Genomic DNA, 27,413 nt, shown 5'->3' on the forward strand with positions numbered 1-27,413 from the left:
CCCTTCCCCTTTCCCCAATCACTGAGCATTTGATGATTTCCTGGCTTTTAAGCATTTTTCCCCATTCTAAAATATTGAAATGCCTCTCTTAAGGCTTAGTTACTGGCAGAAAGAGCTTTAAGCGATGTTACACCAGGGGTGGGGGTGAGTATTATTGGTCTCACCCATTTTTCCTTTGACTCCAACCCCTTTGCCTTCAGCCCCACCCACTCCTGGAATGCAGCCCCAGAGGGCTTCTCCAAAATTGAATTGGTCCTGCAGACTGATAGAGGTTCCCCACCCCTGCTCCATGGTAATTGTATGTTAGGTAGGAAGTAGTGATCTTTGCTGGCTTAAGAAATAAGCCACGCACATGCTGGCCTGTGAAGCCCACCTGCGGTATTACTCCCAACATAGTTTTGTTAGAGTTTTATTAACGCAGTCACTTTGGGGTGCAGTTTCATCACTCCAAGCAATGCGTAATGAACCCAGCTGAAAGGGAAATAGACTGACACAAATGTCACATTGTAATGAACAAATACATTACAAGTATGTAGCAGCCTCTTAACTAAAAATGCAAGGGGTGGAAGGTGGGGGAACCAGCAAAGGATAGAACAGAATGGAGGGAGAAAAATGACAGTGTGAGATTGATCTAGACAGATGACTAAGGAGACTTGCATTCTGTTAGAAATATTACTCGCCTCACGAAATCGAGAGTGCCTCATTATGAAGCATTGTGTAACATGTGCAGCACACCAGTTAAATTGCATATATATATAAAGCTAATATTTCATCTCAGAGGATTTGGTGGCAGAACAAGAAGAGACTGGTTAGAAGGTATGTTTGAGTCATGCAAAGCTCTGCAAAGAGAAGGCATTTGTCCTTCAGCAATGATTCATGTATTCTTCCTTTGGATTTCTGGTAGGACTGCCAATATTTCAACTGGCCTCTGTAGCTATGCTTTTCTCAGCAGCCTACTGAGCAGACCTAGGACAGTGATAAGGTTATTTTCATGCTGTGAAAAGCACTACCTGGTGATTTTTGTAAATCAAGCTGATAATAAAGGCACAAGAGCAGAGCACACTGGATTCTTTCAGGTCAGTTGGCAACCCTGTTTTTTGGGCCCAATAAGCTACAATTGGGTTGCCAAGACTTTTTCTGCTCAGGCTCCTACACATTTAACAAGCAGAAATTCAGCAAGTGGAAACTTTTCCTACCATGCAAATATATAGCAATGGAACAGCTTGACCTGCCGAATATCTGAACTGGTGGATCAAAAATTATTTTCCAGTCTCCAGAAGCATCCCCCAAAGTTGCTCCAGGGATATTCCCACGATCAAGGAACTACTGAGGTCTAAAGAAATGTAATTTTCTAGTCCTTGTTAGATAAGCCTGCCTTATATCCCAAAGTAGAAATCTTGTGCTCTCCAAAAATGCTAAGCTTTAATATGAGACTTCAGAAAATATTGTAGCTGAAGGTCAAGTTGACAGTGCATCCTATAGAAAACAGCTTGAATGCAAACTGGTAACTACGGTAATAAACATTATATTATGAAAATAAACATTCATGCCAGAAATATGGGGCTGGCATAAAGAATAGAGACACAGCTGTGTTATGGAGGAGGAAGCACACAGAGAAACTGGAATAAAGCCGCACCAAGAAAAGGAGGGGGGAGGGAGAATATGCAGAATATTCCGAGACACAGGTGGCTTTTCGATACTCTCCCAGCTTTGTTTGTAGCCACTGTTCTGTAAGCAGTTCCTCACAGATCTTGAAATGGCCAAATCACGTGCATCTTCCCAACACAATTAACACACCCTCTCCTGGCACATGGCCAATTCAATGGGAAAGACATGCATCGTTAGGCTTATCCAAGTGGTCGGGTCATTTAAACTTTAGCCCAGCCATGTGGGACCAGCACCCAGATAAGCGGCTCTTACACTAGGGATGTCGCAGGAGTCTGAGAGGGGGATGGAGTCCAGCAGACCTCCCCCAACTTGGCCTCCTGGACTCTAAACTGCAGACTGCCACCACTTACCTGCCCCTGTTCGGCTCCGTGGACAAGCCGCCAGGCAGTCTACAGGTGCAAGGCGAGCAGCGCTTGGCTGCCTGACCACACAGCAAGTTGCCATTTTGTGCAATGGCAGCTCGTTGCTTTACATAAAAGGCCCTTTATGCAAATGGCATCCGTAAAGCGGCTATTTACACAAGATGATAGGTGTGAATGGTCCATTCACACCTGCAATCTTGCAGTAATGGCCACTTTATGGCCGCTATTTCCGTAAAAGTCCTTTTACCTAAAACGAGCCACCATTTATTTATTTTTACCTAAAATGGCAACTCACTGAAGGGTCAGGCAGCTGCGCACCGCTTGCCAGGCACTCGCGGACCACCCAGCAGCTCACCCAGTGAGCCAAATAGGGGCAGGTAAGTGGCAGCAGTCTGGTGAGCGGTACACGGGGTGAGGGCAGGCTGATTCACCCATCCCTATCCTATGCAGTTGGGAGAACATCTAAAAGACACCATATTCCAGGACAGGGTAGGGATGTCAGAGAAATCTGCAAGAGAATCAGATGAGTTTGGATTCCTATGAATCCGACCCACAGATTCTGCAATGGACCGGCTTTTCCCAAGTCACATGGATTCTGCAGACTTGCAAACGTGTCTTTTTACTTCCTGGAACTGTATGCAAATTTAGTCATAGAAAAAATACATAAAATTAAAAAAATACCAGCCAAAAATGTGCATTCCCCCCACAGGCTAAAGTATGGAAATGAGGATTTGTGTGTGGGGTGGAGGGATTTGTGCATTTTTGCAAGCACAAATTTGGGAAATTCAAACAAATGCAATTCTGTCAATGAGTGGACGATGGAACAAAAGGCACCTGACAATCTATGAAAAGCAGATGGAACAGATTTTACAAATCCATACATCACTAGGACAGGATGGGCAGACCTCAGGCCTGCAGGATCTACTTTGTTCCAGAAAGATCCTGGTTTGCCTGGCAATCGAGCCAACTTCTTTCAATGCAAAAAGAAAATAAAAAATAATGATAAAGTATTATAAAGGCTCCACACTTTAGGTGGCAGAAGGGACACATCCTTAAACATGCATGTCCATGCCTCCGGAAACCCTGATAGAGGTGCAGCTGTCTAACATGTTCACACTTTGCATCAGGGTGAGCAACACATGGCCCATAGACTGCATGCAGCCCCCATGGCCATTTTTTCACACACACCCCTCCATTCCCTTGCTGCCACCAACACAGCCACCAAATTTGCCACAGAGTTGCCAAAAAAATCCCAATTTTGCACAGAAACAAGATGTATGGGGAGCATGTAACTTGCTCCTGGAAGTCTCCCCAAAGCGGGATTCTGCTTGGAAACTAAACGCATTCTAGCCACATACATTGTTTCCCCACAAAATTGTTGTGATTTTTCCCACCGTGGCGTTGGCAAATTCAGCAACAGCAAATTTGGCAGGTGTATGGCCCCCCAGAGTCTGGAGCTTGCCTTCCCCTGCTTTGCTACAGGAAATTCAGATGTAACACTGTTGTAACTGTAGCACACATGATAATCACCTAAAGTGTAGAGCTATCTTCACATATGCCAAGATCAGAAGTGAAATGATTTTCATAAGAAATGCTCTTCTGTGAACTTTGATGGAGAATATTAGATAGATATGTAGTGCTCAGCATCTGCATTTGACATTTCTGTAGTAGCAGTCACACTGGATAGCAACTGACAACTGGCATACAGAAGCAATTCGACAGTATATGTCATGTAGCATATTTGATCATTGACATGCAGCAGCAAACATTATTTATTGTATCTGATAGCTGGCATGCAACAGCAAGCAGTATTTGACAGGACCCAATATGTAGCAGTCAACATTTGACAATACAGTTGTCAAATCTGAGAACAACATTTGACATGAAGTAGCAGTCTGTATTTGCCAGAATCTAGCATGAAGCAATCAATGTTTGATGGTATTTGACAGCAGACATGCAGTAGCAATCAGAATTTGACAGCACCTGACTCTTAACTTGCAGTAAAAGTTAATAAATTATATATTAATCTTCCTTTAGGCCAGGGGTGGGGAACCTGGGGCAGTATCCAACTGTGTCATTCTGTTAGTGCAAATGATGTTGCGCCAGCAGAAACTAGTTTCTGAACTATGCGTGAGAGAAGAATCCAACTAAAGTTACGTTTGCACAAGCACAGATGTGCAAGCAGTTTTGCATTATGCTTGTGCAACACATTGTGCAACCCACTGTGCAACCAGTTGCGCATTCTGCTTGGGTTACGCAACTGCTTGCACCTGTTGTTCAACATGTTGTGCAACCCTTTGTGCAACTGGTTGCGCAACTGCTTTGCACCCATTGTGCAACCCATTGTAAAACCAGTTGCTCAACTGCTTGCACAACCAGTTGTACAAGAGTAATGGGCAACCACTTGCACAACAGAAAGATTCAGCAGAGTTCCACTGGTGCTATTTGAGTTTGTGGAATGTCATTGTTGGGTACTGCCACTGGGGTCCTCCCATCATCCCTGACCATTGGCCATGCTGTCTGGGGATTATCGGAATTGGAGTCCGACAACTTCTGGAGGGCCATAGGTGTCCCATCCCTGATTTGAATAATCAAGACAGGCAAATTTCAAATGTTGATTCATTTTAACATAAAAATACAACTTTCAAGCTCATCAGATTTTCACCATTTCCGAAGATTCACTTTAGCACGTTAGGAGTAACCATCTATTTTAATCTGGATGTGTGAATGATGTTGATTGAACATTCTCACAACCCTAGGGTAAAAAAGTCTGGCTCTGTTAATGTAAATCTGACCCATCTATAGTTTAATTTTAAGATCCTTTGGTCTGATTCAAATATATAAAATCTTCTCCATGCAATGCAGCCCAGCTGGGCCAGTGGATGGCCTTGGTCAACCTATATTCTCTATGCAATTATTTAGCTCAATGTGCAATGGAGACAGAGTCTGGAATTTACCAGTGTGTGTATGTGTTGGGGGGGGATGAAAAATACTTCACTCCCACCCACCACCATCACATGGATGGGCTCCAAACAGGCTGTTGCCTTTAAGACAAAGTCAAACCTCTTTGTGGCTGATTCCCTCCTAACCAGAGACAAATTCAGAAAATGGTTATTGTTAGAAAGTGGTGGATTAGAGGTATGATTCAGTAAGGCAAACTCAGTATTCGTCTCAGTTTCACCTCTCTGCTAGTAGTTGCAGGGAGCAGGGGAGGAAATACAGCTTGAGGCCATCCATGCAGGTGCTTGTTCAGACCCAGAAGAGCAGGATTCCCAGCAACACGCACTTGTGCAAGCCAGGCTGGGGCAGGGCTGCTATTGCAGGTTGAAAATCTCCATGACAAATAATTCAAAGTGACAAGGGGGGAAAAGGTTGCTTTTCCCTTTATTCTTGTCTATTTGCCAGACAAATCACATTATTGCTGTCATACAGATGGGGCTGCTATTCAGCATTTACAAGCCTTAGAAGTGATGTCAGCTAAGCCATTAGTGCTGGGGTAGGCAAGCTGCTGGTACCTGGCAGATGTTTTTGGACTACAATTCCCATCAGCCCCAGCCAGCACAGCCAATGATCAGGGATGACAGGAGCTGTTGTCCAAAACATCTGGAGGTTGCCAACTTGCCTGCCCCTGCATTAGTGGAACATTGTCCTGCATTAGCACTCTTAGGTCCCTGATTAAATCTCATGTCCAGCCATGTGTAGTAATGCAAAGTCCCAAAGCACACAATACATTTTTTTTTCGTTTATACATACATATACTGAAATGTATACCCCAAGAACTAGCCTAGTTGCAACTTCTCATGACAACTACATGCATGCATGCATATATGTACATCTTTTTTTTATTATTCTATTTCTATACAGCCTTTCTGAAGTCAACCAAGGTGGTTTATAAAGATTTTGGAAAATAAAAATCATAATTAAATAAAATGTAGCAAACATTCAAACCAGCCTTAAAAGGCCATAACAACTAGTGCTGTGCCGAAAATGTATCCCACATTTTTTCTTCCATTCTCATTCAATTTGATAGAAGAGAAATTGCTTCCGAAAAGAAATTCAGTACTGAAGAAATTTCGGAGACATTCCCAAGGGTTGGGTTTGGGTTTCTGGGGCTTACCTTACTTAGGAGGTGGCAGAGGGATGAGCACAAGTGCCCTGTCTTTCACTGTACAGTCGTCTCTTTGGCAGCCTGTAGCCTCCTCAGCTCCCAACACTTCAGCTGAAGCCCAGTGGAAGGCATCAGGAGCTAATTCCTCCCTTAGGGCTTTTTCAGATCAGGAACTGCGGGCAGCCTGGGAGGCTAGTTGTGATTAGGTCAGCTCAAAAACGCCACCAGAAGAAATTCAACATGAATTATAGACTAGCCTGAGAATGAGGCAGAACAATGGAAGCCCCTTTCATGGGGGAAGAAAACTTTCTGGAAATTGGAGCACAGATTTTGGCAAAGTACAAGTGCACCTCATCCCCAGAGCTGGACACAACACTGCCCCCCGCCACCTGCATTGTGGTGGATGCAAAATGTGGGCCAGCCTGCCAATGCAGTTGATGCTGCTGCAGCACGAAAAACTGCAAAACCCTTACCAAAAACAAAGGAAGCTGTGCTAAAAGCCCAATGGGGAGCCCTACCTGGGAGAAACTGTTAAGCATTTCTCTTTCCCCTGGAGAAATTGGGTGAAATTATCTCCCAAATTTCTCTGCCCACAAATAAGGTGGAGAATTTTGAGAGGCCATCTGCGCGCAGCTCTAATAAGAACCAGTTTAAAAGGCCAAGTTAGAAAGATGTGTCTTCAACCCCTTCCTGAGCACAGGGAGAGTGGGGACCAGTCACAACTCCAAAGGGAATGTGTTCCACAGCAACACAGGAGAAAGCCCTTCCCCGTGTACCTGACAAACAGGCCTCTACAAGTGAGGGTGTCTTCAAAAGCGTGCCTCCTGCTGATTTTAATAAATGAGCACCTTCATACAAAGATAGGTAGGTGGCCTCTCAGATAGCCAGGCCCTAAGCCATTTAGAGCATTGAAGATTAAAACCAACACCTTGAATTGAACCTGGAAAACAATTGGCAACCAGTACAAATCTTTCCATATTGGGGAGATATGGTTACAATACTGTGCACTGGTTAGCAGCCTAGCTGCCAAATTATGCACCAATTATAGCTCTTGGACGCTCTGCAAGGGTAGCCCCACATGCAGCACACTGCAAGAGTCTATCCATGATGTAACCAAGGCATGGATAACTGTTGCCAGATCAGACTGACTTGGGACCAGCCACAGCTGGTGCGCTAGATGTAGTTGCGCAAATGCGCTCCTTGCTACTCCTGCCACCTGAAGATCCATGGACAATGTAGGATCCAGGAGTGTTCCCAAGCTACTAACCTGACCTTTCAGGGGGACCATGACCACATCCAGGTTGGATCCCAGTCCCCATATGTTTTCTATGTGTGTAGACAGAAAACATGTACACTTATCTTTACCAATATCCAGTAACACTGCAGCACACCAGTGCACAGACTACTGTATGCCACAAATCTATTATATATACAACACATACAGGTTTACAGTCCAGCTCCCCACTCATATATATGCAGACAAAGGCTCATATACAAAGAAACACACTGGTCTATCTGATAGGGATGTACTAAAACTTCATTTTGATTCATTTTTTTCCCAAACTTATCCCACTCACACCCAAGAACTCTGATGCAAGCACATATTTTCAGGAAAAGCTTGCATGTTCCTGAGCTTGCATTTGCATTTGAAAGATATGCACTTTAAAAATGCACATTTTTGGAAATATACTCATTTTCATGTTGTAGTCAATGAGGAAAAGCGTGCATTTGAGTGCACATCTTTAAAAAAAAAAAATGGCACCCAAATGTGCATTTCCCCGTTCAAACTAAAAAAAAAAAGCTAACAATCAAGAATGAAAATGAGGTGAACTGAGCTTTGAGGTGAAACTCAGAGAACCTCAACAAGATCCATCTTCACAGTTTTTCCCATCACTATTATCCGAAAAGTCCATGGAAGGCCAAACCAAGTATGTGCCAGGAATAGCACTCCCTGTCACACAAAGATATCCTTACTGATTCCCTCCCAATTTGTTCTGAAATTCACACACATGCATGTGTCGAAATGAGACTTGCTAGATAGAGACAGCACTTATCAACTTACAAATCCTGAAGAGCAGAGATTCCCAAATGGGCTCCTCTGTGTATATTCAAAGCACAGCTATGGTTGCAGAGAAGCCTAGAATTAGCACAGTTCCTATTTATAGCACTTTGATTAGAAGCTCGTCACCTCAAAGTTTTTATTCCCTTTATCCATTTATAAGGCCATAACACAGTTTGACTAGAACTAAATAGCCTGGTGTCCCACAGATCTCACCAGAACTTAATGTGCCATTCAGATACAGTTAAATTAGTAATAGACAGCAGTCGGTGCACCACAGGGCTCTCGCTGCCTCAGAAAACACTCTTTATTTCCCATATCTCTCCCTCTGAATGGTTTATGCAGCAGAGAGCCAAGGAAAAAAATCCAGCTCAGAGACAGCAGTAAGCTCTTGACAGAGTCAGCCCCTCATTTACTGCCGTATGTTTCCTGAGGAGAGAGATTGGAAGGAACTGTGGGTTCATTTTGAGCTTGTAGCCAGTAGGACCAAAACAATTCTGCAAAGAGGAGCTGAGAGAATAAGTAGCTACTGAGTTCCTCAGTCTAGTTTCCCTTCAACTCTTTGTGGGACATGCTGCAATTACAGCAACTGTGTGAATTTCCACAGCCAGCTCTCCTTCATTAGCATAGCAGAGATGGTCTAATAATCTGCTTCACAATGATTAGTGCAGGCTCCCATTTTCTCCCTCTCTGTGGGTCTTGAGGGGTGGAGGTTAAGAGCAGAATGTCTTCTTACATAGCCAATGGGCAGCACAGCACCATCCTCCACAGTGGCCTCTAAAGGGAGAGGCTGGGAGTGTCCGTAACTGGCTGCCAACGCTGCTGCTACTGCTTCACGGAGTGGTAATCCCTTCTAAGCATCCTGTAGCAACAGTCAGCAAAATGCGTTCTTTCTCATTCTTGACAAATCATTGCTGGGTTTTGCTGAGCATGGCATTTTCAGTCGTCCAAAGTCTTCAGACAAGTTAAAGCACCAGCCTTCAGGGATAATTCCACTAAATTGGGTGAGCTGAGCAATGGTGCCAAGTTTAAACACCGTTAAAACCTGGTAATATTTGTAAATGTCTGCTTTCTCTCGCTCTCTCCTGGAATATACCCAGTTTGGTGATGGGGGGGAGGGAGGAGCGCACGAGTTGTCTCATTTTCAGCCTTCCCCAACCTGGTGCCCTCCAGATGTGCTGGACTGCAACTCCCGACAACCCAGCCAGCATGCCTGCTGGAATACACTTCCCATCATCCCCACCAACATGGCTAATAGCCACGCTGGCTGGAGAATAATGGGAGTTGTAGTCCAACACATCTGGAGGACACCAGTTTGGGGAAAGCTGCCTTGCTTGTCTGTAACAACAACAATAACTAACAGTCTACTTCAGTTTATTGCAGTCTATATTAGCTAACCTTTACCGTGTATTGGCTAACCTTTATCATGCAGGGACCTAACCATTGTTGTTTTCTTCCAAAGAGAAAAACAGAGTAACTAAACATACATACATACATACATACATACACATACAAACATATAGTCCATTCTAGTGTTCCCGTTCTGTCTGCAGGCCCACTTCCACAAGCATTTCCTTTTCCTTGCTGCACAGAGCCAAAATTTCTCATTTTCTATCATAGGGGCATAGCCACCACTCTGAAGAAAGTAGGTTTCTAGAGCTATAGGTGGAGGTGTAGTGATGTCAGGGCTCACAGGGATGCCATCTGCCACCCCTCTCTGACTTCCTTGTTCCCTCTGTTCCTACAATCCTCACAATAGCTGAGGGAAAATTTATTCCCCATTGTAATGCAATGTATTTTGGGTGGATTGGTCTTGAATGAGCAATTAAGACTCAGTAGCTTCACAAAAAAAACTGCTTCTGGTGGAGATGAAAACTGCTAGAACTCTTTTGTTGATATGGATCAACAATGCTTCCTGAATTATTGGACTCTCCTTGCCCATTGTCACCTTTACTGTTTATATTGGTTCTAGAATTATTGAAAAGAGATATAAGACAAGATGATCGAATTATAGGAATAAAGATTTTTAAAAAGGAGGAATATAAACTGGGGGCTTTTGCAGATGACTTGGTTTCATGTTGGAAGAACCTTTAAAGGGAATTGAAATTTTAATGAAAAAAACTAAAAGAATTTGGAGCAGTGGCAGGGTTTAAAGTTAATAAACAGAATACAAAAATCTTAACAAAGAATATGAATGTTCAAGAAAAAAAAAAGTTGATGGACAAGACAGGCTTCCAAATTGAAAAGAAAGTAAAATATTTGGGAATCCTTCTGACAAATATGAATTGTATGCTTTTTCAAAATAACTATGTTAAAGGGTGGAATGAAATTAAACAAGACCTATTAAAATGGGAAAAATTACTGCTATCACTTTTGGGAAGAATTGCAACAATTAAAATGAATGTACTGCCTAGAATGTTATTTCTGTTTCAAATGATACCCATTATTACATCGGATTTACTTTTTAAGCAGTGGCAGAGAGACATAACAAAGTTTATATGGCAAGCAAAAAAACCAAGAGTTAAAATAAAAATTTTACAAGATGCAAAAGAAAGAGGTGGTTTGGGATTGTTGTTCAGTCATTCAGTCGTGTCCAACTCTTCATGACCCCATGGACCATAGCACACCAGGCCTTCCTGTCCTGCGCTCTCGCCCGGAGTGTGCTCAAGTTCATATTCATTGCATCGGTGATGCTATCTAGCCATCTCATCCTCTGTCATCCCCTTCTCCTTTTGCCTTCAGTCTTTCCCAGCATCAGGGTCTTTTCCAGAGAGTTTTCTCTTCTCAATAGGTGGCCAAAATATTTCAGCTTCAGCTTCAGTATCTGTCCTTCCAATGAGCACTCAGGGTTGATTTCCTTTAGGATGGACTGATTTGACCTCCTTGCAGTCCAGGGGACTCGTAAGAGTCTTCTCCAGCACCACAGTTCGAAAGCATCAATTCTTCGGCGCTCAGCCTTCCTTAGAGTCCAGCTCTCACAGCCATACATTACTACTGGGAAAACCATAGCTTTGATTAGATGGACCTATGTCGGCAAGGTGATGTCTCTGCTTCTTACTATGCTGTCTAGGTTTGCCATAGCTTTCCTCCCAAGGAGCAAGCGTCTTTTAATTTCATGGCTACAGTCACTGTCTGTGGTGATCTTGGAGCCCAAGAAAGTAAAATCTGTCACTGCTTCCATTTCTTCCCCTTCTATATGCCAGGAAGTGATGGGGCCAGATGCCATGATCTTAGTTTTTTTAATGTTGAGTTTCAAACCAGCTTTTGCACTCTCCTCTTTCACCCTCAACAAGAGGCTCTTGAGATCCTCTTCGCTTTCTGCCATTAGGGTGGTATCGTCTGCATATCGGAGGTTGTTGATAATTCTCCCGGCAATCTTAATTCCGACCTGTGATTCATCCAATCCGGCATTTCTCATGATGTTCTCTGCATATAAATTAAATAAGCAGGGTGACAATATGCAGCCTTGTCGTACTCCTTTCCCAATTTTGAACCACTTGGTTGTTCCATGTCTGGTTCTTACTGTTGCTTCTTGACCCTCGTACAGGTTTCTCAGGAGACAGGTAAGGTGGTCTGGTACTCCCATCACTTTAAGAATTTGCCACAGTTTGTTGTGATCCACACAATCAAAGGCTTTAGTGTAGTCAATGAAGCAGAAATAGACGTTTTTCTGGAATTCTCTTGCTTTCTCCATGATCCAGCGAACGTTGGCGATTTGATCTCTAGTTCCTCTGCCTCTTCGAAATCCAGGTTGTACTTCTGGTAGTTCTCGGTTCGCATACTGCTGAAGTCTAGCTTGTAGGATTTTGAGCATCACTTTGCTGGCATGTGAAATGAGCGCAATTGTGCGGTCGTTTGAACACTCTTTGGCATTGCCCTTCTTTGGAGTTGGAATGTAAACTGACCTTTTCCAGTCTTGCGGCCATTGTTGAGTGTTCCAAATTTGTTGGCATATTGAATGCAGCACTTTAACAGCATCATCTTTTAGGATTTTAAATAGCTCAGCTGGAATACTGTCATCTCCGCTAGCTTTGTTGTTACTAATGCTTCCTAAGGCCCACTTGACTTCACTCTCGAGGATGTCTGGCTCAAGTTCAGTGGCCGCACTATCATGGCTATCAGGGACATTCAGATCTTTCCTGTATAGTTCTTCTGTGTATTCTTCTTAATCTCATCTGCTTCTGTTAGGTCCCTGCCTTCTCTGTCCTTTATCATGCCCGTCTTTGCACAAAACGTTCCCTTGAGATCTCTGATTTTCTTGAAGAGATCTCTAATCTTTCCCATTCTGTTGTTTTCCTCGATTTCTTTGCATTGTTCATTTAAGAAGAATGAACTCTCTGCCATGACCTGTCCGTCTTGGGTGGCCCTGCACGGCATAGCTATGGCTTCACTGAGTTACGCAAGCCCCTTCGCCACAACAAGGCAGTGATCCATGAAGGGGGGTTTGGGATTACCAGACTTTAAAACCTATGTCTCTGCCTGCTGCTTGGTGTGGATGAAAGAATGGGTGATGTTGAAACATAGAAGACTTTTAGAATTAGAAGGACATGATTTGAGATATGGGTGGCATGGTTATTTGTGGTATGATAAAACAAAAGTGAATGTAGATTTTAATAATCATTATACAAGATGGGCTATTTTAAAAATTTGGAATAAATATAAATTAAGGTTTTATTAAAAAAAAAAATACCACATTGGATATCCTCACAAGAAGCAATGCATAGAAGAGAATTTGAAAGCATGCATAAATGGTTAAGATATAATGATTTATTAGAATTGTCACAAGGAAAATATAAATTAAAATTAAGGGAAATTTTATTGGAAGAAGAAGGTCATGTCTGTCAATGGTTTTCATATTTGCAAATTAAGGAAAGGTTCAAAATAAGCAAGAAAAATGGAGGATTTGAACAAATAGAATCTGAGTTTGAATCAGCATTGTGTACAAATGATGAACATGTTATTGCTAAACTGTATAAATTATTGTTAAGGTACGAGACAGAGGATGAACAAGTAAAAGATTGTATGATAAAATGGGCACAAAATGTTGGTCATAATAAATTAATGGAAGAATGGGAAACTATATGGGGAAAAGATCTGAAATTTACCTTATGTACAAATCTTAAAGAGAATTTCTATAAGATGATGTATAGATGGTATATGTCACTGTGTAAACTGTCTAAAATGTGTAAAGCTGTTTCTGGAAAATGCTGGAAATGTGAAGTCCAAGATGGAACATTTTATCATCTATGGTAGACTTGTAAAAAAGCTAAAACATTTTGGAAATGAATACAGTCTCTAGTTCAAAGAATATTAAAGACTACTATAGAACTTAAGCCAGATACTTTTTTACTGGGACTAATGGACAAACACGTAAAAGAGAAGGGGGAACCCTCTTTGTCTATATGATAACAGTTGCAAGGTTATTGTATGCACAAAAGTGGAAGAATGAAACAATACCAACTGTGAATGAGTGGATCATGAAAATGATGGAGCTGGCAGAAATGGCAAAACTTACTATTATAATTAAAGAAGGATTAATAACTAAATTTATGTCAGAATGGAAACCTTTTTTTAGAATTTGTACAAGAAATAGAGAAAAATGATATCTATGTATGTGGATTCTGATCTTTGAGATGGTTAACTGTCTTTTTTCTTTGTTAAAAATTAGGGGAGAAATGAGATAATGTCTGTGAACTCAGTGTGTGATATACAACTAAGATAGGAAGCAGAGAACAATAATAAGCATTTGTTGTGTAAGGGGAGCCGAAGGTAGATACCTTATAATCTTAGATGTATTTTAGTGTATCCCTGTGTGTGTTGTTGTAATGATGTGTATTGTGTGTCTATGTTGTTTCTCCCCCCCCCTTCTCTTTTCTTTTTTGAAATAAAATAAAAGTATTAATAAAAAAAAATATTGGACTCTCCTTGGGGACGTATCTTTGGGGACTATCATGATGAGTGCCTGCACTTCAAAATTTACCACTACTTTACTGGCTAGATGGCAGGGGTCCCCAACCTTTTTGGACCTGTGGATGCACTTGGGAATTTGGAAAACTGCTGTGGACACCACCACAAAATGGCTCCCATAGAAGTTGTGGCTGGTCACATAAGGGTTCCCATGGGGGCTTAGCTAGTCAAGAGGTGGTGCGGGGGAGAGAAATAGTGAGGCTAGAGGCTGGGAGGAAGGGGGAAATGGAAAGAGTTACTTCCTGGCCTGTCCAATCTTCTTCCATCCACATAGACCTTTCCCCTTTGCACTCTCTCTCTCTCCACTTCCAGCCTCTAGCCTCACAATTTCTCCCCCACACATACCACTTTATCTTACTGTTTCTCTCTCCTAGCATCTAGCCTTGCTCTTTCTCTGCCCTCTACCCCTTTCCCTTGCTTTCTCTTCCTGATCACTGAACAGCTGATCAGCATCAGGTTCAGGAACAGGAAGGAGAAGGTGGCATCCTACCATTTCTCAATTTTGTATTACATTTTTTATTCTGAAGGGGGCAGGGAGTGAAGAGCTTTGCTGGTGCCATTGGAGGTGCCCACGGGTGCTGCACTGGGGACCCCTACTATATGGTGTTCTTTCTGTTAACATTTTGGTCATCAGTTTGAAAGCCATTCCCTGTCTTACCACCACACAAACACAGTGTATGGCCTTAGGTGAGCCACCATATGTCTCTAGGGCTCGGTTTTGCAGTGATATGAATGTGCTACTCACAGAAGTGGGGTTGTTGTTTTTCATTTCAGCAGTTCCCATATCTTTCTGGAGAAAAGGTCTGCAACCAATAGTCTTACAAGAGACATTTTTAATCCTCTGGGGTGCATCATTAATATGTCAGTTTTGCAGAGGGGAACCTGTAAACAAGTCCATGGTAGGGATGAGACTTGAATCTTGGTCTCCCAGATCTTTGGTCCTGGACCACAATCACTCTCATTATTCAGTTCTTGCCATTTGGAAATGCAAAAATTATTGTTTGTGTCTGCTTATACTACTTTAGTTGTTCCCTATTGGAAGACTGATATCTATCACAATTCCAGATGCTCAGCACCCCAGTGCTCTGGGAAACCTTGCCTTAAATTAAGCCCTATTTCTGGGAAAGCTGTTGAAGAAGAAGAAGAAGAAGAAGAAGAAGAAGAAGAAGAAGAAGAAGAAGAAGAAGAAGAAGAAGTTCTGAAAAGGTTAAAACAGGGGGATGCAGAAGACAAAATGGAGTAGGAAAAAAGGGGGGAACCCTATTCAGGTGTTCAAATACCCCCATGCTATTAGAATCACATGAGGGAGAGAATCAATAAACTATTTATTTAATCAATTGATATACTGCTTACCATTTATTAAAACAATATAAGCAGTTTGCAAAACCAAAAAATAAAATGCATCACCATAAATATAAAAACTAACCTGTTGAAATGTAGAAAATATTTAAAACCAAACCTAAAGATAAGTACCGAACAAACTAACTGGACAGCACAATCATTCAGGGAAGGCTTGGGTAAAGAGATGGATCTTTAACAGGCATGAAAAACATACTGCGGTTCTTTACAAAGTTATGCAGTAATAAAAGTTAATTACATGTTTTCATAGAACTCCTAAAATATTACATAGAGGGTTGCATAATGACACATAATGTTTTGCTAGTACTGGATATTAAGTACCCCAATCCTGCCCACTTTTATAATTCATACCTTACCTCATCATTACTTTGAGTTGCTTAGTGTAAGATAGGGGTGGACAACTTGAGGCCCTCCAGATGTTTTGGCCTACAACTCTCATGGTCCCGCACCTTTGGATGTGCTGGCTAAGACTGATGGGAGTTGTTGGCCAAAACTTCTGGAGGACCACATGTTGGTTATCCCTGGTATAAAGACCTGATGTGTACCATACTATTCGAGGAAGAGGAGATGATTAAACCAGTCTGTTCTGCCAGATCTTATGCTTGCTCCATCCATACCATGCCAGGTTGCATTGAGTCCATACTAGCCAGAGCATCACCTACCAAGGCCACTGGTTGATGGTTATATACATAACAATATATGATAAATAATAGGATCATGCCTCTTGTTGCAATCATAGGTTTATCTATAAGTTACAAGGACATGTGGCATTTCCTTCAGCAAAATAGAAACAGGGCTTAGCTGTAAAGAACAGAGAGGAATTTCTTTAAGCAAGTTGCTGGATGGATCAGACACTGTGAGATATTCTCTGGATCTGAATAATTCAGCTTACGCTACTCAGTGTTTCAGCAAAGCATGACCTTTAAACCCTGACCTGGAGCAATTCATCATGGAGAAGGCAAGACTATGGATCCCTTAGAATGCTTTTCTTGCATTCCTTTTTGAATGAATACCATGAGGTTCTAGGAATATATGAGAAAATTTGTTTCAGTTTGGTTTTGACCAGAATTTACCTAGTTTGCACCTCCTGAATCAAACACAGACTCAAACACAATCTGCAATTGAAGCTCATACATTTCCAAGCTTGCAATATGATTCTTGGACATAAAAAAAATTAGTTTGACAACCTATGTACATTTGAAAAATGCATACAAACACTCTTTAATCAACAGGAGATGAATGTGTACATTTCAAAGATTTGTACAATTGATGCATATATTTGGAAAATGCACAAAATATGCACACATTTTCATACAAAAAGAAAAAAACAAAGATCACAATATGATATGGACACAAGATAGAGCAAACTTTGATGAGGAATTTGGAGAACTTGCATGAGGTCTGGTTTTGCTCATTTGCACATCCCTATGAGGTTCCTCCCCTTCATGGATCACTGCCTTGTTGTGGTGAAGGGGCTTGCGTAACTCAGTGAAGCCATAAGCTATGCCGTGCAGGGCCACCCAAGACGGACAGGTCATGGCAGAGAGTTCTGACAAAATGTGGTCCACTGGAGAAGGAAATGGCAACCCACTCCAGGATTCTTGCCAAGAAAACCCCATGGAACGTATCACAAGGCTAAAAGAGATGACGCCGGAAGATGAGCCCCTCAGGTCGGAAGGTGTCCAATATGCTACTGGGGAAGAGCAGAGGGTATTTCCAAGTAGCGCCAGAAAGAGTGAAGCGGCTGGGCCAAAGCCGAAAGGACACTCAGCTGTGGATGTGTCTGGTGGTGAAAAGAAAATCCGATGCTGTAAAGAACAATATTGTTTAGGGACTGGAATGTCAGATCAATGAATCAAGGTAAGCTGGAGGTGGTCAAACATGAGATGGCAAGATTGAACATCGACATCTTGGGAATCAGCGAACTAAAATGGACAGACATGGGCGAATTTAATTCAGGTGACCATCATATCTACTACTGTGGGCAAGAATCCCTTAGAAGAAATGGAGTAGCACTCATAGTCAACAAAAGGGTGTGAAAAGCAGTACTGGGATACAATCTTAAAAACGATAGAATGATCTCAGTACGAATCCAAGGCAAACCATTCAACATCACAGTAATTCAAGTCTATGCCCCAACCACTGAGGCCGAAGAAGCTGAGGTTGATCGGTTCTATGATGACCTACAACACCTTCTAGAACTAACACCAAAAAAAGATGTCCTCTTCATCATAGGGGATTGGAATGCTAAAGTAGGAAGTCAAGAAATCACTGGGATAACAGGCAGGCATGGCCTTGGTGTACAAAATGAAGCAGGACAAAAGCTAATAGAGTTTTGCCAAGAGAACATGCTGATCATAGCAAACACTCTTTTCCAACAGCACAAGAGGCGACTCTACACATGGACGTCACCAGATGGTCAATATCGAAATCAGATTGATTATGTCCTTTGCAGCCAAAGATGGAGAAGCTCCATACAGTCAGTAAAAACAAGACCTGGAGCTGACTGTGGCTCAGATCATGAGCTGCTTCTTGCAAAATTTCGGCTTAAATTGAAGAACGTCGGGAAAACCACTAAACCATTCAGGTATGACCTAAATCATATCCCTGATGAATATACAGTGGAGGTGAGGAATAGATTTCAGGGATTAGACCTGATAGACAGAGTGCCTGAGGAACTATGGACGGAGGTCCGTAACATTGTTCAGGAGGCAGCAACGAAATCCATCCCCAAGAAAAAGAAATGCAAGAAAGCCAAGTGGCTGTCTGATGAGGCTTTACAAGTAGCTGAGGAAAGAAGGGAAGCGAAAAGCAAGGGAGAAAGGGGAAGATATACCCAACTGGATGCAGAGTTCCAGAGAATAGCAAGGAGAGACAAGAAGGCCTTCTTAAATGAACAATGCAAAGAAATCGAGGAAAACAACAGAATGGGAAAGACTAGAGATCTCTTCATGAAAATCGGAGAACTCAAGGGAACGTTTTGTGCAAAGACGGGCATGATAAAGGACAAAGAAGGCAGGGACCTAACAGAAGCAGATGAGATTAAGAAGAGGTGGCAAGAATACACAGAAGAACTATACAGGAAAGATCTGAATGTCCCTGATAGCCATGATAGTGCGCTCACTGAACTTGAGCCAGACATCCTAGAGAGTGAAGTCAAGCGGGCCTTAGGAAGCATTAGTAACAACAAAGCTAGCAGAGATGACAGTCTTCCAGCTGAGCTATTTAAAATCCTAAAAGATGATGCTGTTAAAGTGCTGCATTCAATATGCCAACAAATCTGGAACACTCAGCAGTGGCCACAAGACTGGAAAAGGTCAGTTTACATTCCAATTCCAAAGAAGGGAAACGCCAAAGAGTGTTCAAACGACCGCACAATTGCGCTCATTTCACATGCCAGCAAGGTGATGCTCAAAATCCTACAAGCTAGGCTTCAGCAGTATGCGAACCGAGAACTACCGGAAGTACAAGCTGGGTTTAGAAGAGGCAGAGGAACTAGAGATCAAATCGCCAACATTCGCTGCATCATGGAGAAAGCAAGAGAATTCCAGAAAAACGTCTATTTCTGCTTCATTGACTATGCTAAAGCCTTTGATTGTGTGGATCACAACAAACTGTGGCAAATTCTTAAAGTGATGGGAGTACCAGACCACCTTACCTGTCTACTGAGAAACCTGTATGAGGGTCAAGAAGCAACAGTAAGAACCAGACATGGAACAACCGATTGGTTCAAAATTGGGAAAGGAGTACGACAAGGCTGCATATTGTCACCCTGCTTATTTAACTTATATGCAGAGTACATCATGAGAAATGCCGGGTTGGATGAATCAGAGGTCGGAATTAAGATTGCTGGGAGAATTATCAACAACCTCCGATATGCAGACGATACCACCCTAATGGCAGAAAGCGAAGAGGATCTCAAGAGCCTCTTGTTGAGGGTGAAAGAGGAGAGTGCAAAAGCTGGTTTGAAACTCAACATTAAAAAAACTAAGATCATCGCATCTGGCCCCATCACTTCCTGGCATATAGAAGGGGAAGAAATGGAAGCAGTGACAGATTTTACTTTCTTGGGCTCCAAGATCACCGCAGACGGTGACTGTAGCCATGAAATTAAAAGACGCTTGCTCCTTGGGAGGAAAGCTATGGCCAACCTAGACAGCATAGTAAGAAGCAGAGACATCACCTTGCCGGCAAAGGTCCATCTAATCAAAGCTATGGTTTTCCCAGTAGTAATGTATGGCTCTGAGAGCTGGACTATAAGGAAGGCTGAGCGCCGAAGAACTGATGCTTTCGAACTGTGGTGCTGGAGAAGACTCTTACGAGTCCCCTGGACTGCAAGGAGGTCAAATCAGTCCATCCTAAAGGAAATCAACCCTGAGTGCTCATTGGAAGGACAGATACTGAAGCTGATGCTGAAATATTTTGGCCACCTAATGCGAAGAGAAAACTCCCTGGAAAAGACCCTGATGCTGGGAAAGACTGAAGGCAAAAGGAGAAGGGGACGGCAGAGGATGAGATGGCTAGATAGCATCACGGATGCAATGAATATGAACTTGAGCACGCTCCGGGAGAGAGCGCAGGACAGGAAGGCCTGGCGTGCTATGGTCCATGGGGTCACGAAGAGTCGGACATGACTGAACGACTGAACAACAACAACAACAACAACATGAGGTTCCTCCTTGCCATTCTATTATATGTGGAAAATACACACACACATCCCCACCCCCCACTGCCTTAAACATTCAACTGTAAGCACTGGTTGGTTGCCAGCCTGCTGGTGAACAAATGATTTATACTTCAGAGAATGAATCAATACAATATATGGCCAAAGACAACTTTAATCTTTCAGAAGGATTAGGCTGCAAGGGGACGTCAGCAGCATTGCACAGCCTTTCAATTCAGTTTTCAATTTGAAGAGCTAGAGAAATGGCTTCTCACCTTCACCTCTCCCTTCTCACCACATGCCTCCTCTTTTCTTTTCTGAAAATTAAAGAGGGGTGAGAATCCAGTTTCATACAGTAGGTGAGTTCTTCTGTAATTTGCCAACTGCTTATTTTGCATTACCAGCAGGACATCAGTTCCATAAGTCATATTTTGGTCTCTTGGGTGTGTATTTGCCACTTCCCTGTGAGAGTGCCTGCTGAGATGGCAAAGTTTGTCCAGCATCAAGGAGCACTTATCCTCTCTCCCCATCTCCAGTACAGCATGCCCTCCCACATCAGGGAGGGGATGCTGCACTGGGGTGGGCAGGTAACATCTGGGGATGAGTCAGATACAAAGGAAGACCGAGCATGCTGCAGCCTATCTTTATGGAAGAAACCCCAAATACAAAATGAGGTGAAGATCTGTCACCAGGCATGCCTTGACCTTGGTTTGGGTGGAAGCAATATTTCTCTGTCTGTATGCATGAAGCACACAGAGATGCATTGCCTTGCCAACTCTTAGCCTATGTTTCCAGCTTTCATATGTCTTCCTTAGAGAATAGGAGGGTGGATCACCTGGAAACCAAGATGAACATGGGAAACAGGCTTGATGCATGGCTGGATCTGAAAGAAGAGGAGCCCATCTACAAAAGAAGGGACCCAGATTTAAGAATGCATCCAGACAGCAGCTTTCCAAGCTCTTGGTTCAGGCTCAGCATGTACATTGAACTAATGTTTGGGGAAGGCCAAAGTAGGTACCAAGAAGGAGATGGAGAAGGAGAAGGAGCTTTTTACTGGTTCAAAGTGTGACTTTACCCCCAACAGATCATGTTAGCCCTGAAAACAGTGTGTGTGGGTAGAGATTGACAGGGGACCAACATGGGATAAAATCAAGGGTGAGCATGGACTGCAGTAGTTGGGTGTGCCTTGGATAATGCACAGCCGTTTCCCTTCAAAATGGCCATGCAGATGTGCCATAAACCTAAAGAGGAGCAAGGAGTTATTTGACATGGCATCACAAAGAACCAGAAGACTCTGAAGGTTAGCTTTCATGATTGAGAGCCTCTGTAGAAGCAGCAATGTTTTGTGCACTCCTAAAACTTGATTGCACCATGCAACTATCCCAAGCAGAAGATAAGGGACTGAGGGAAAGCAATGAGTTAGTTCAGACTGCATATATTGTCTCCTTAGCTTTGATAAATTGCAACTTGAGATCCTACCTATATCATCATAAAGCAGTGAGAGGATACAACCACTGCACCTCTTGTCCCATTGCTCTACCTTCCTCCCTCAACCTGCTGGAGAAAGCAGGATAGAGGATAAATTAAGGGACCCATGGTGGTTTGGTATGGGAGGCTCAGTGGTTGTCACCCCCAGCCAATATCTTTTGATGGACAAAGACTCTGTGCCTTTCACAGCTACAGACCCAGCAGAAATCAACACCTGAAGCTTTTCCTAGCAGGAAGATGCACCTACTGATTTCTGCCTGCCAGATAGCTGTTAAAGCCACAGAGTTTCTATCCATTTTCTGTCCACATTCATGTGTTGCAGCAAATATATGTTTGGGATACTATTGAAGTATCATCCATGCCATCAGCCTGGCACTGCAGAAGCCATTTGAGATTCCCAGAAAGAAACGAGTTTTATTCATCCCACAATGCAAATCATACTAATTGTGCAGCAAATGCTGAAGTGCCATCTACTGGTGCTGTAAGTATTCACACCCATCAGGAACTCATCTCAGCATTCTTTTACCATGGCATGTCATTGTCAACTCTCATTGGTTGAAGGAATAGCCTATAGTGGTGGACAGACAGAAAAATCACCATCCCAAAGATGCATTGAAGTGCACAGGATCTTTCAACAGTTCTGAACAGCTTGTAGAAGATAATGACCAAAGACAACAAAAAAAAAATCTAGAAGATGGCTACCCATTTGTGCTGAGAGAGGCCCTTGGGCTTGCAGTTGAGTACAGGATTAAACAAACAGGGCATCAGTAATTCATCTCCATCATCTCACAGGGAAATGGTTCTTTCTCGTATCACTCTTAGTCCATATGTATAAGTTGACTCCCCTTCATGGATCACTGCCTTGTTGTGGCGAAGGGGCTTGCGTAACTCAGTGAAGCCATAAGCTATGCCGTGCAGGGCCACCCAAGACGGACAGGTCATGGCAGAGAGTTCTGACAAAATGTGGTCCACTGGAGAAGGAAATGGCAACGCACTCCAGTATTCTTGCCAAGAAAACCCCATGGAACTTATCACAAGGCTATAAGATATGATGCCGGAAGATGAGCTCCTCAGGTCAGAAGGTGTCCAATATACTACTGGGGAAGAAGAGCAGAGGGAATTTCCAAGGGAAGGCCTGGCGTGCTATGGTCCATGGGGCCACGAAGAGTCGGACATGACTTAACAACTGAACAACAATAAGTTGACTATCATCATTCTAAGAATGCCGGGGGGGGGGGTGTCCCTGGCTTTCAAAGGGTAGAAGAGGGCAGTAGCATCAGCATTTAATCCAGAGGTGCCCAAATTTGGTCACAGTGAGCCTCCTATGCCCAAGGAACAGCTAATTTGAGCATCCGCAGATGAAATCACAAGCAAAGGTTTGCCCAGTGGTATTACCCTTTGGTCCAGGGAGTAAACAAGGAGGGTGTGTGTGTGTGTGTATGTGTGTGTGTGTGGCAACCACCTGACCATGGACACTAGCTGCTCTCTTGTCTTCCAGCATTTACAGTCCCTGAAGGGGATGGAGTACATGGCTATCATGTTTTATGCTGATTGTTCATTGTTTATGGAGAGGGAGTGAGCCATTCTGTCTCCTGGCTCAGTAAAGTCACACATTCAGAGAGGTGGAACTCACACCTCCCCCTGGCAACTGCCCATGGCTCCCTAAGGAGGCCTGATTCATAGTTAGATTTTGGGGGGAGGAATCCCTTCCCACACCATTTTGCCTGCAGCAAGCACTTCTTGTGTAACCCATGATGTCTTATACAGAGGATGTCTGGGCCAATTCCACGCATTCCTTTTCTGTCTGTCTGCAATGCCCTGAAAATTGCCACTCCTCCGCAGACAGTTGCAATAATGAATTCAGCCTAGGCTGCACAATTAAAAGAGCTTAGGAGAGATTTATAGCAGGATTATATCTGCAGGGTATTACCAATGTCTAACATTTGGACACTATGTGGTCCTTGGAAATAAGCAATTACAATGAGCTTGATGTGCTGTATAAACACATAAACACAGCTTTTGCTCAAGGTTGGAAAATGGACCTTTGTTAGCTAGTCGGGCAGATGGGGAGAGAGGGGCAAACAACACAAACATTAAGCTGAAAGCCATCTACCAAGGAAAGCTTCCAAAGTTCCAGTCCTAAGTTTTATAGATGAACATTTGGACACCAAGAAGCACTTCAGTATCTATCTCATACATCTGTATTAGAGGTTGAGTTGCCACCTTTTGTATTGGGCTTGCTCCTGTGATTTTAACAGCAGTCTGACATTTCACAGGCAAAGCTTTTTCTGACATGGAGATAAGTGGTGGGAAAAGCTTTACTTGCTATAGTTGTGCTTTTCAGGCTGCTGTTGCAGGCACAAGAACCGAGACAGTAAAAATGTGGCAACAGTGCAGGCTTTGCAATGATTTGAGCTTTTACCCCATTTAATACCTAGTGTTCTTTCCAACAATCCCCACTAAGATTAAAGCAGCTGCTATACTTGCATAGATTATGCTGTGCACACTAGAATCCCCATTGAGTTGGCTATGATAGTAAAGGATGAAGTGTCACTGTCCAAAGTTGGAAATAGATGGTGTGCCGTGGTTTGTAATAAACTATCATTGGCAATGTCCCATGGGCAGAGTCTCTTCAGTAGGTGGAGCTTAGCAGGGTATCACTGCTCTTCCCATTCTGACCCTTGGTTGCCACTTTTGTAAATATAGCTTTATGTAGAATTATGGCATGGTCCACACTAATATGGTAGAAGAAGAAAAATTGGCCTCTTTGTTAGTAATGGCCATGGTATTGCCTCTTAATTTCCACAGATATATCTGCCTTCCCATATATTGAAATTCCAAACATTCACCATCTACACCAGCCTTCCCCAAGCTGGTGCACTCAAAATGTTTTACACTACAACTCCAATCAGCTCCCAACCAGCATGGCCAATGGTCAGGAATTATGGGAGTTGTAGTTTAAAATAACTGGAAGGCACCAGGTTGGGGAAGGTTGATCTATACTGAATATACACTGGACATAATGTATATTTTTCTCACTGGACATAGAAAATCATGTGCATTTGCCATGTCTCCTCACCATGGCCATCTCAAAACAATAGCTTTTCTACTTCTACAGCTAATAGAACATTTTTCAGCCAGCATATTCTCCTGATCCCTCATAAAGGCTAGGAACTGTTGGCATTTCCTGATAGACAATGTCCAGTTGTGTTGAAGCAGGAAATTCAACAGACACCCAGTTGCTAACTGATCCAATGTGTGCTGGTTGTCACCATCCCATCTGCCTCACGATAGCATTGTACTTGCACTTCAAAAGTATCAACCTCCAGAAGACCCTTCTGAGCAACGTCAACCAATAGGAATAACTTCCTTGCCTGAGTCAGACATTATCCCTTTATAGATAATGTAGCCACTGAAGGCCCATTATTCACTCAGCTGTTAACATCAACACAGTGTATAAATATGTTATGGTAAAGCTTTGTAATGACATTTTGTGGCTTCCAAGCCTAACATATGAGTTAAAAGATAACATTTATTTGGTAAATCCCATTATCCCTCACCCCCATGGTTTTTAGCACCATGGCCCATATCTCATTCTACAGCAGGAATGGGCAATTTGTGGCCTCCAGATGTTTTGGCTTCCCATCATCCCTCATTCCCATCATCCCTCATCACTGGCTATTCTGGCTAAGGCTGATGGGACTTGTGGAATGAAACATCTGGAGAGCCACAAGTTGTCCATCCCTGTTCTACAGCAACAAGAGCAATAATCATTTACCCATACTTCCAAGCAGTTCCATACATTATCTCTGTCCCATACATCATATCTTCATAGGAATGGAAGTTTACCTACCACTCTCCCTGGATTTCTGGATGAAGGCCTCAACTCCACTCTCACCATAGCTGCCTTCAGAGGCTAAGGTTGAAACATAATTCCACTTGAATGCTTTGACAATATCCACCATTGCCTGGGCCTGGTAGGTGTCTGAGGGGACGACGCGGGAAAAGAAGTCATATCTGCTGTTGTCACTCAGGTCAGGGGCAGTGGAAGCATAGCTTATCTGGGGAATCTGTGAAAGCCAAGAGAAGGATCAAAAAAATTAAATTGGAGGACCAGTCTTGGGAATCCACAAACCATATACCAGCATCTGAGCACCTAATCTCTCATGCCCCATCATGTAATAAATACACTACTGTTGTCCTTCTCTTTCAAAAGGGGTGGGAGGAAAGATCTCAGAAATTACTAACTGAGCTAGAGAAAAGTAGTCCTCCCCCTCATTCAGTTTGAGTCAAGTCACAACATTAGAAGACAACGTAAGAAGCTGCCTTACACTGTGCAAGGTCATTGGTCTATCAACCTGGTGCCCTCCAAATATTTTGGCCTACAACTCCTACCATCCCTTACCATTTGCCATACTGGCTAAGGATGATGGGAGTGCAATCCAAAACATCTGGAGGCCATCAGTACTACACCAACTGGCAGTGGCTCTCCAGAGTTCCAGGCACGGGCCTTTGCCAACCTTTTTTGGAGATGCCACAGACTGAACCTGGACCTTCAGCATGTAAAGTACGTGCTCTACTGCTGAGCTTCAGCCCTTGTCCAGGAGTGAGCACCACAGATTAGAAAGATATTTGAATTATCCTTGGGAGTTACCAAAGAGCAAATACAAAGCACAGTTCTAGGTAGCCATATGTGTGGGCAAGCACATGCAGGCAGAAAGGTTTCTGAGTTTTTATGACAACTGATCACTGAGTGGACTGGGCACCATTCTATTTAAAATGGCTCAGCCTGATCAGCCAGGTGTTCAACTGCCATAAACACTTTCAAAACACTGCCAGCTACATGAACACTTCTCTCTAGCCCGTGCTATAGCTGTCTAGGATTTTGTGACCATACACTGTGCATCTGTGGTGAGTGACTTGGATTCTCATTTGCCTTTTAGATAAAGGAATATCCAGAAGCTTTTGCTTCCCATTGAAATACATTGCAGGGCAGATGGGAATCGAACTAGGAGTGACCATCAGAGATACAGAATCCCAAAGGATATACAGTTGGACATACATTAACTTACATTCTCCAACCTGCAGACCAAGTCATCTGTGAGGATTTAAAATCAAGGAGAATGGAAATGTTTGTGCCTGGACCCAGTAGATGAATGCACCACCCCTCCTGCAAGCAGCAGTTTGAGAGAGAGGGGACTACGCAGTTGTTCCAGCCTATGCACCTTTGGGACCTTTCATATCTGTACAATGCCAGCAAGGACTAGGAATTTCTCTCCAGTGCCAGCCAGCATTCATGCTCCAATGAACTCTTTGGAGTGAGCAACTGAATGAATAAGTTGCTAACTGTAATTTTCTCTACTACTTGCTTAAGCTATGCTTAAGCCATGCAAAGTTGCCAAAAGAAGTTGAAATGGGGCTCCAGGTCAGAGAGAAGAATGAGAATGTGCTCACATGGACATACTAGATAAGCAGCCTAAAGCAGATGGAGACCTCAGCCCCACCCTGCTATAGTTCTTAGTCCAGAGCCCCAGTCTGCATCAGCTCACTGTTCCTTGGTTATTTGACACAACCAGCAATTTGATGACAGTAACATCATGATAGGTAAAGAGAGAGTAAAGAGTGAGACTTAGGCTGACTCCTTTCTGTTCAGCCCTATAAAATGGCAGCTACAGTTCACATGACAGGAAACAGCAGCAAAGACAAAGCTAGAGGAGAATATTCTCTCTCCCTCCCCCC

General features: G+C 43.0%; 1 protein-coding gene across 1 annotated transcript in view; it reads right to left on the reverse strand.

The window, feature by feature from the left end:
• Nucleotides 1–27,413, reverse strand: part of GRM4 (glutamate metabotropic receptor 4) — a 378,281-nt gene that overhangs the window by 244,453 nt on the left and 106,415 nt on the right. The window contains exon 2 of the mRNA XM_084851663.1: nt 25,531–25,744. Within this exon, the coding sequence (XP_084707789.1) occupies nt 25,531–25,744 (214 nt within the window). The remainder of the gene's footprint in view (nt 1–25,530; nt 25,745–27,413) is intronic.

This window comes from Heloderma suspectum, chromosome 4 (genome assembly GCF_057233095.1).
Source record: "Heloderma suspectum isolate Gila_16-S chromosome 4, 16-S_ref, whole genome shotgun sequence".
NCBI classification, from domain to species: Eukaryota; Metazoa; Chordata; class Lepidosauria; order Squamata; family Helodermatidae; genus Heloderma; species Heloderma suspectum.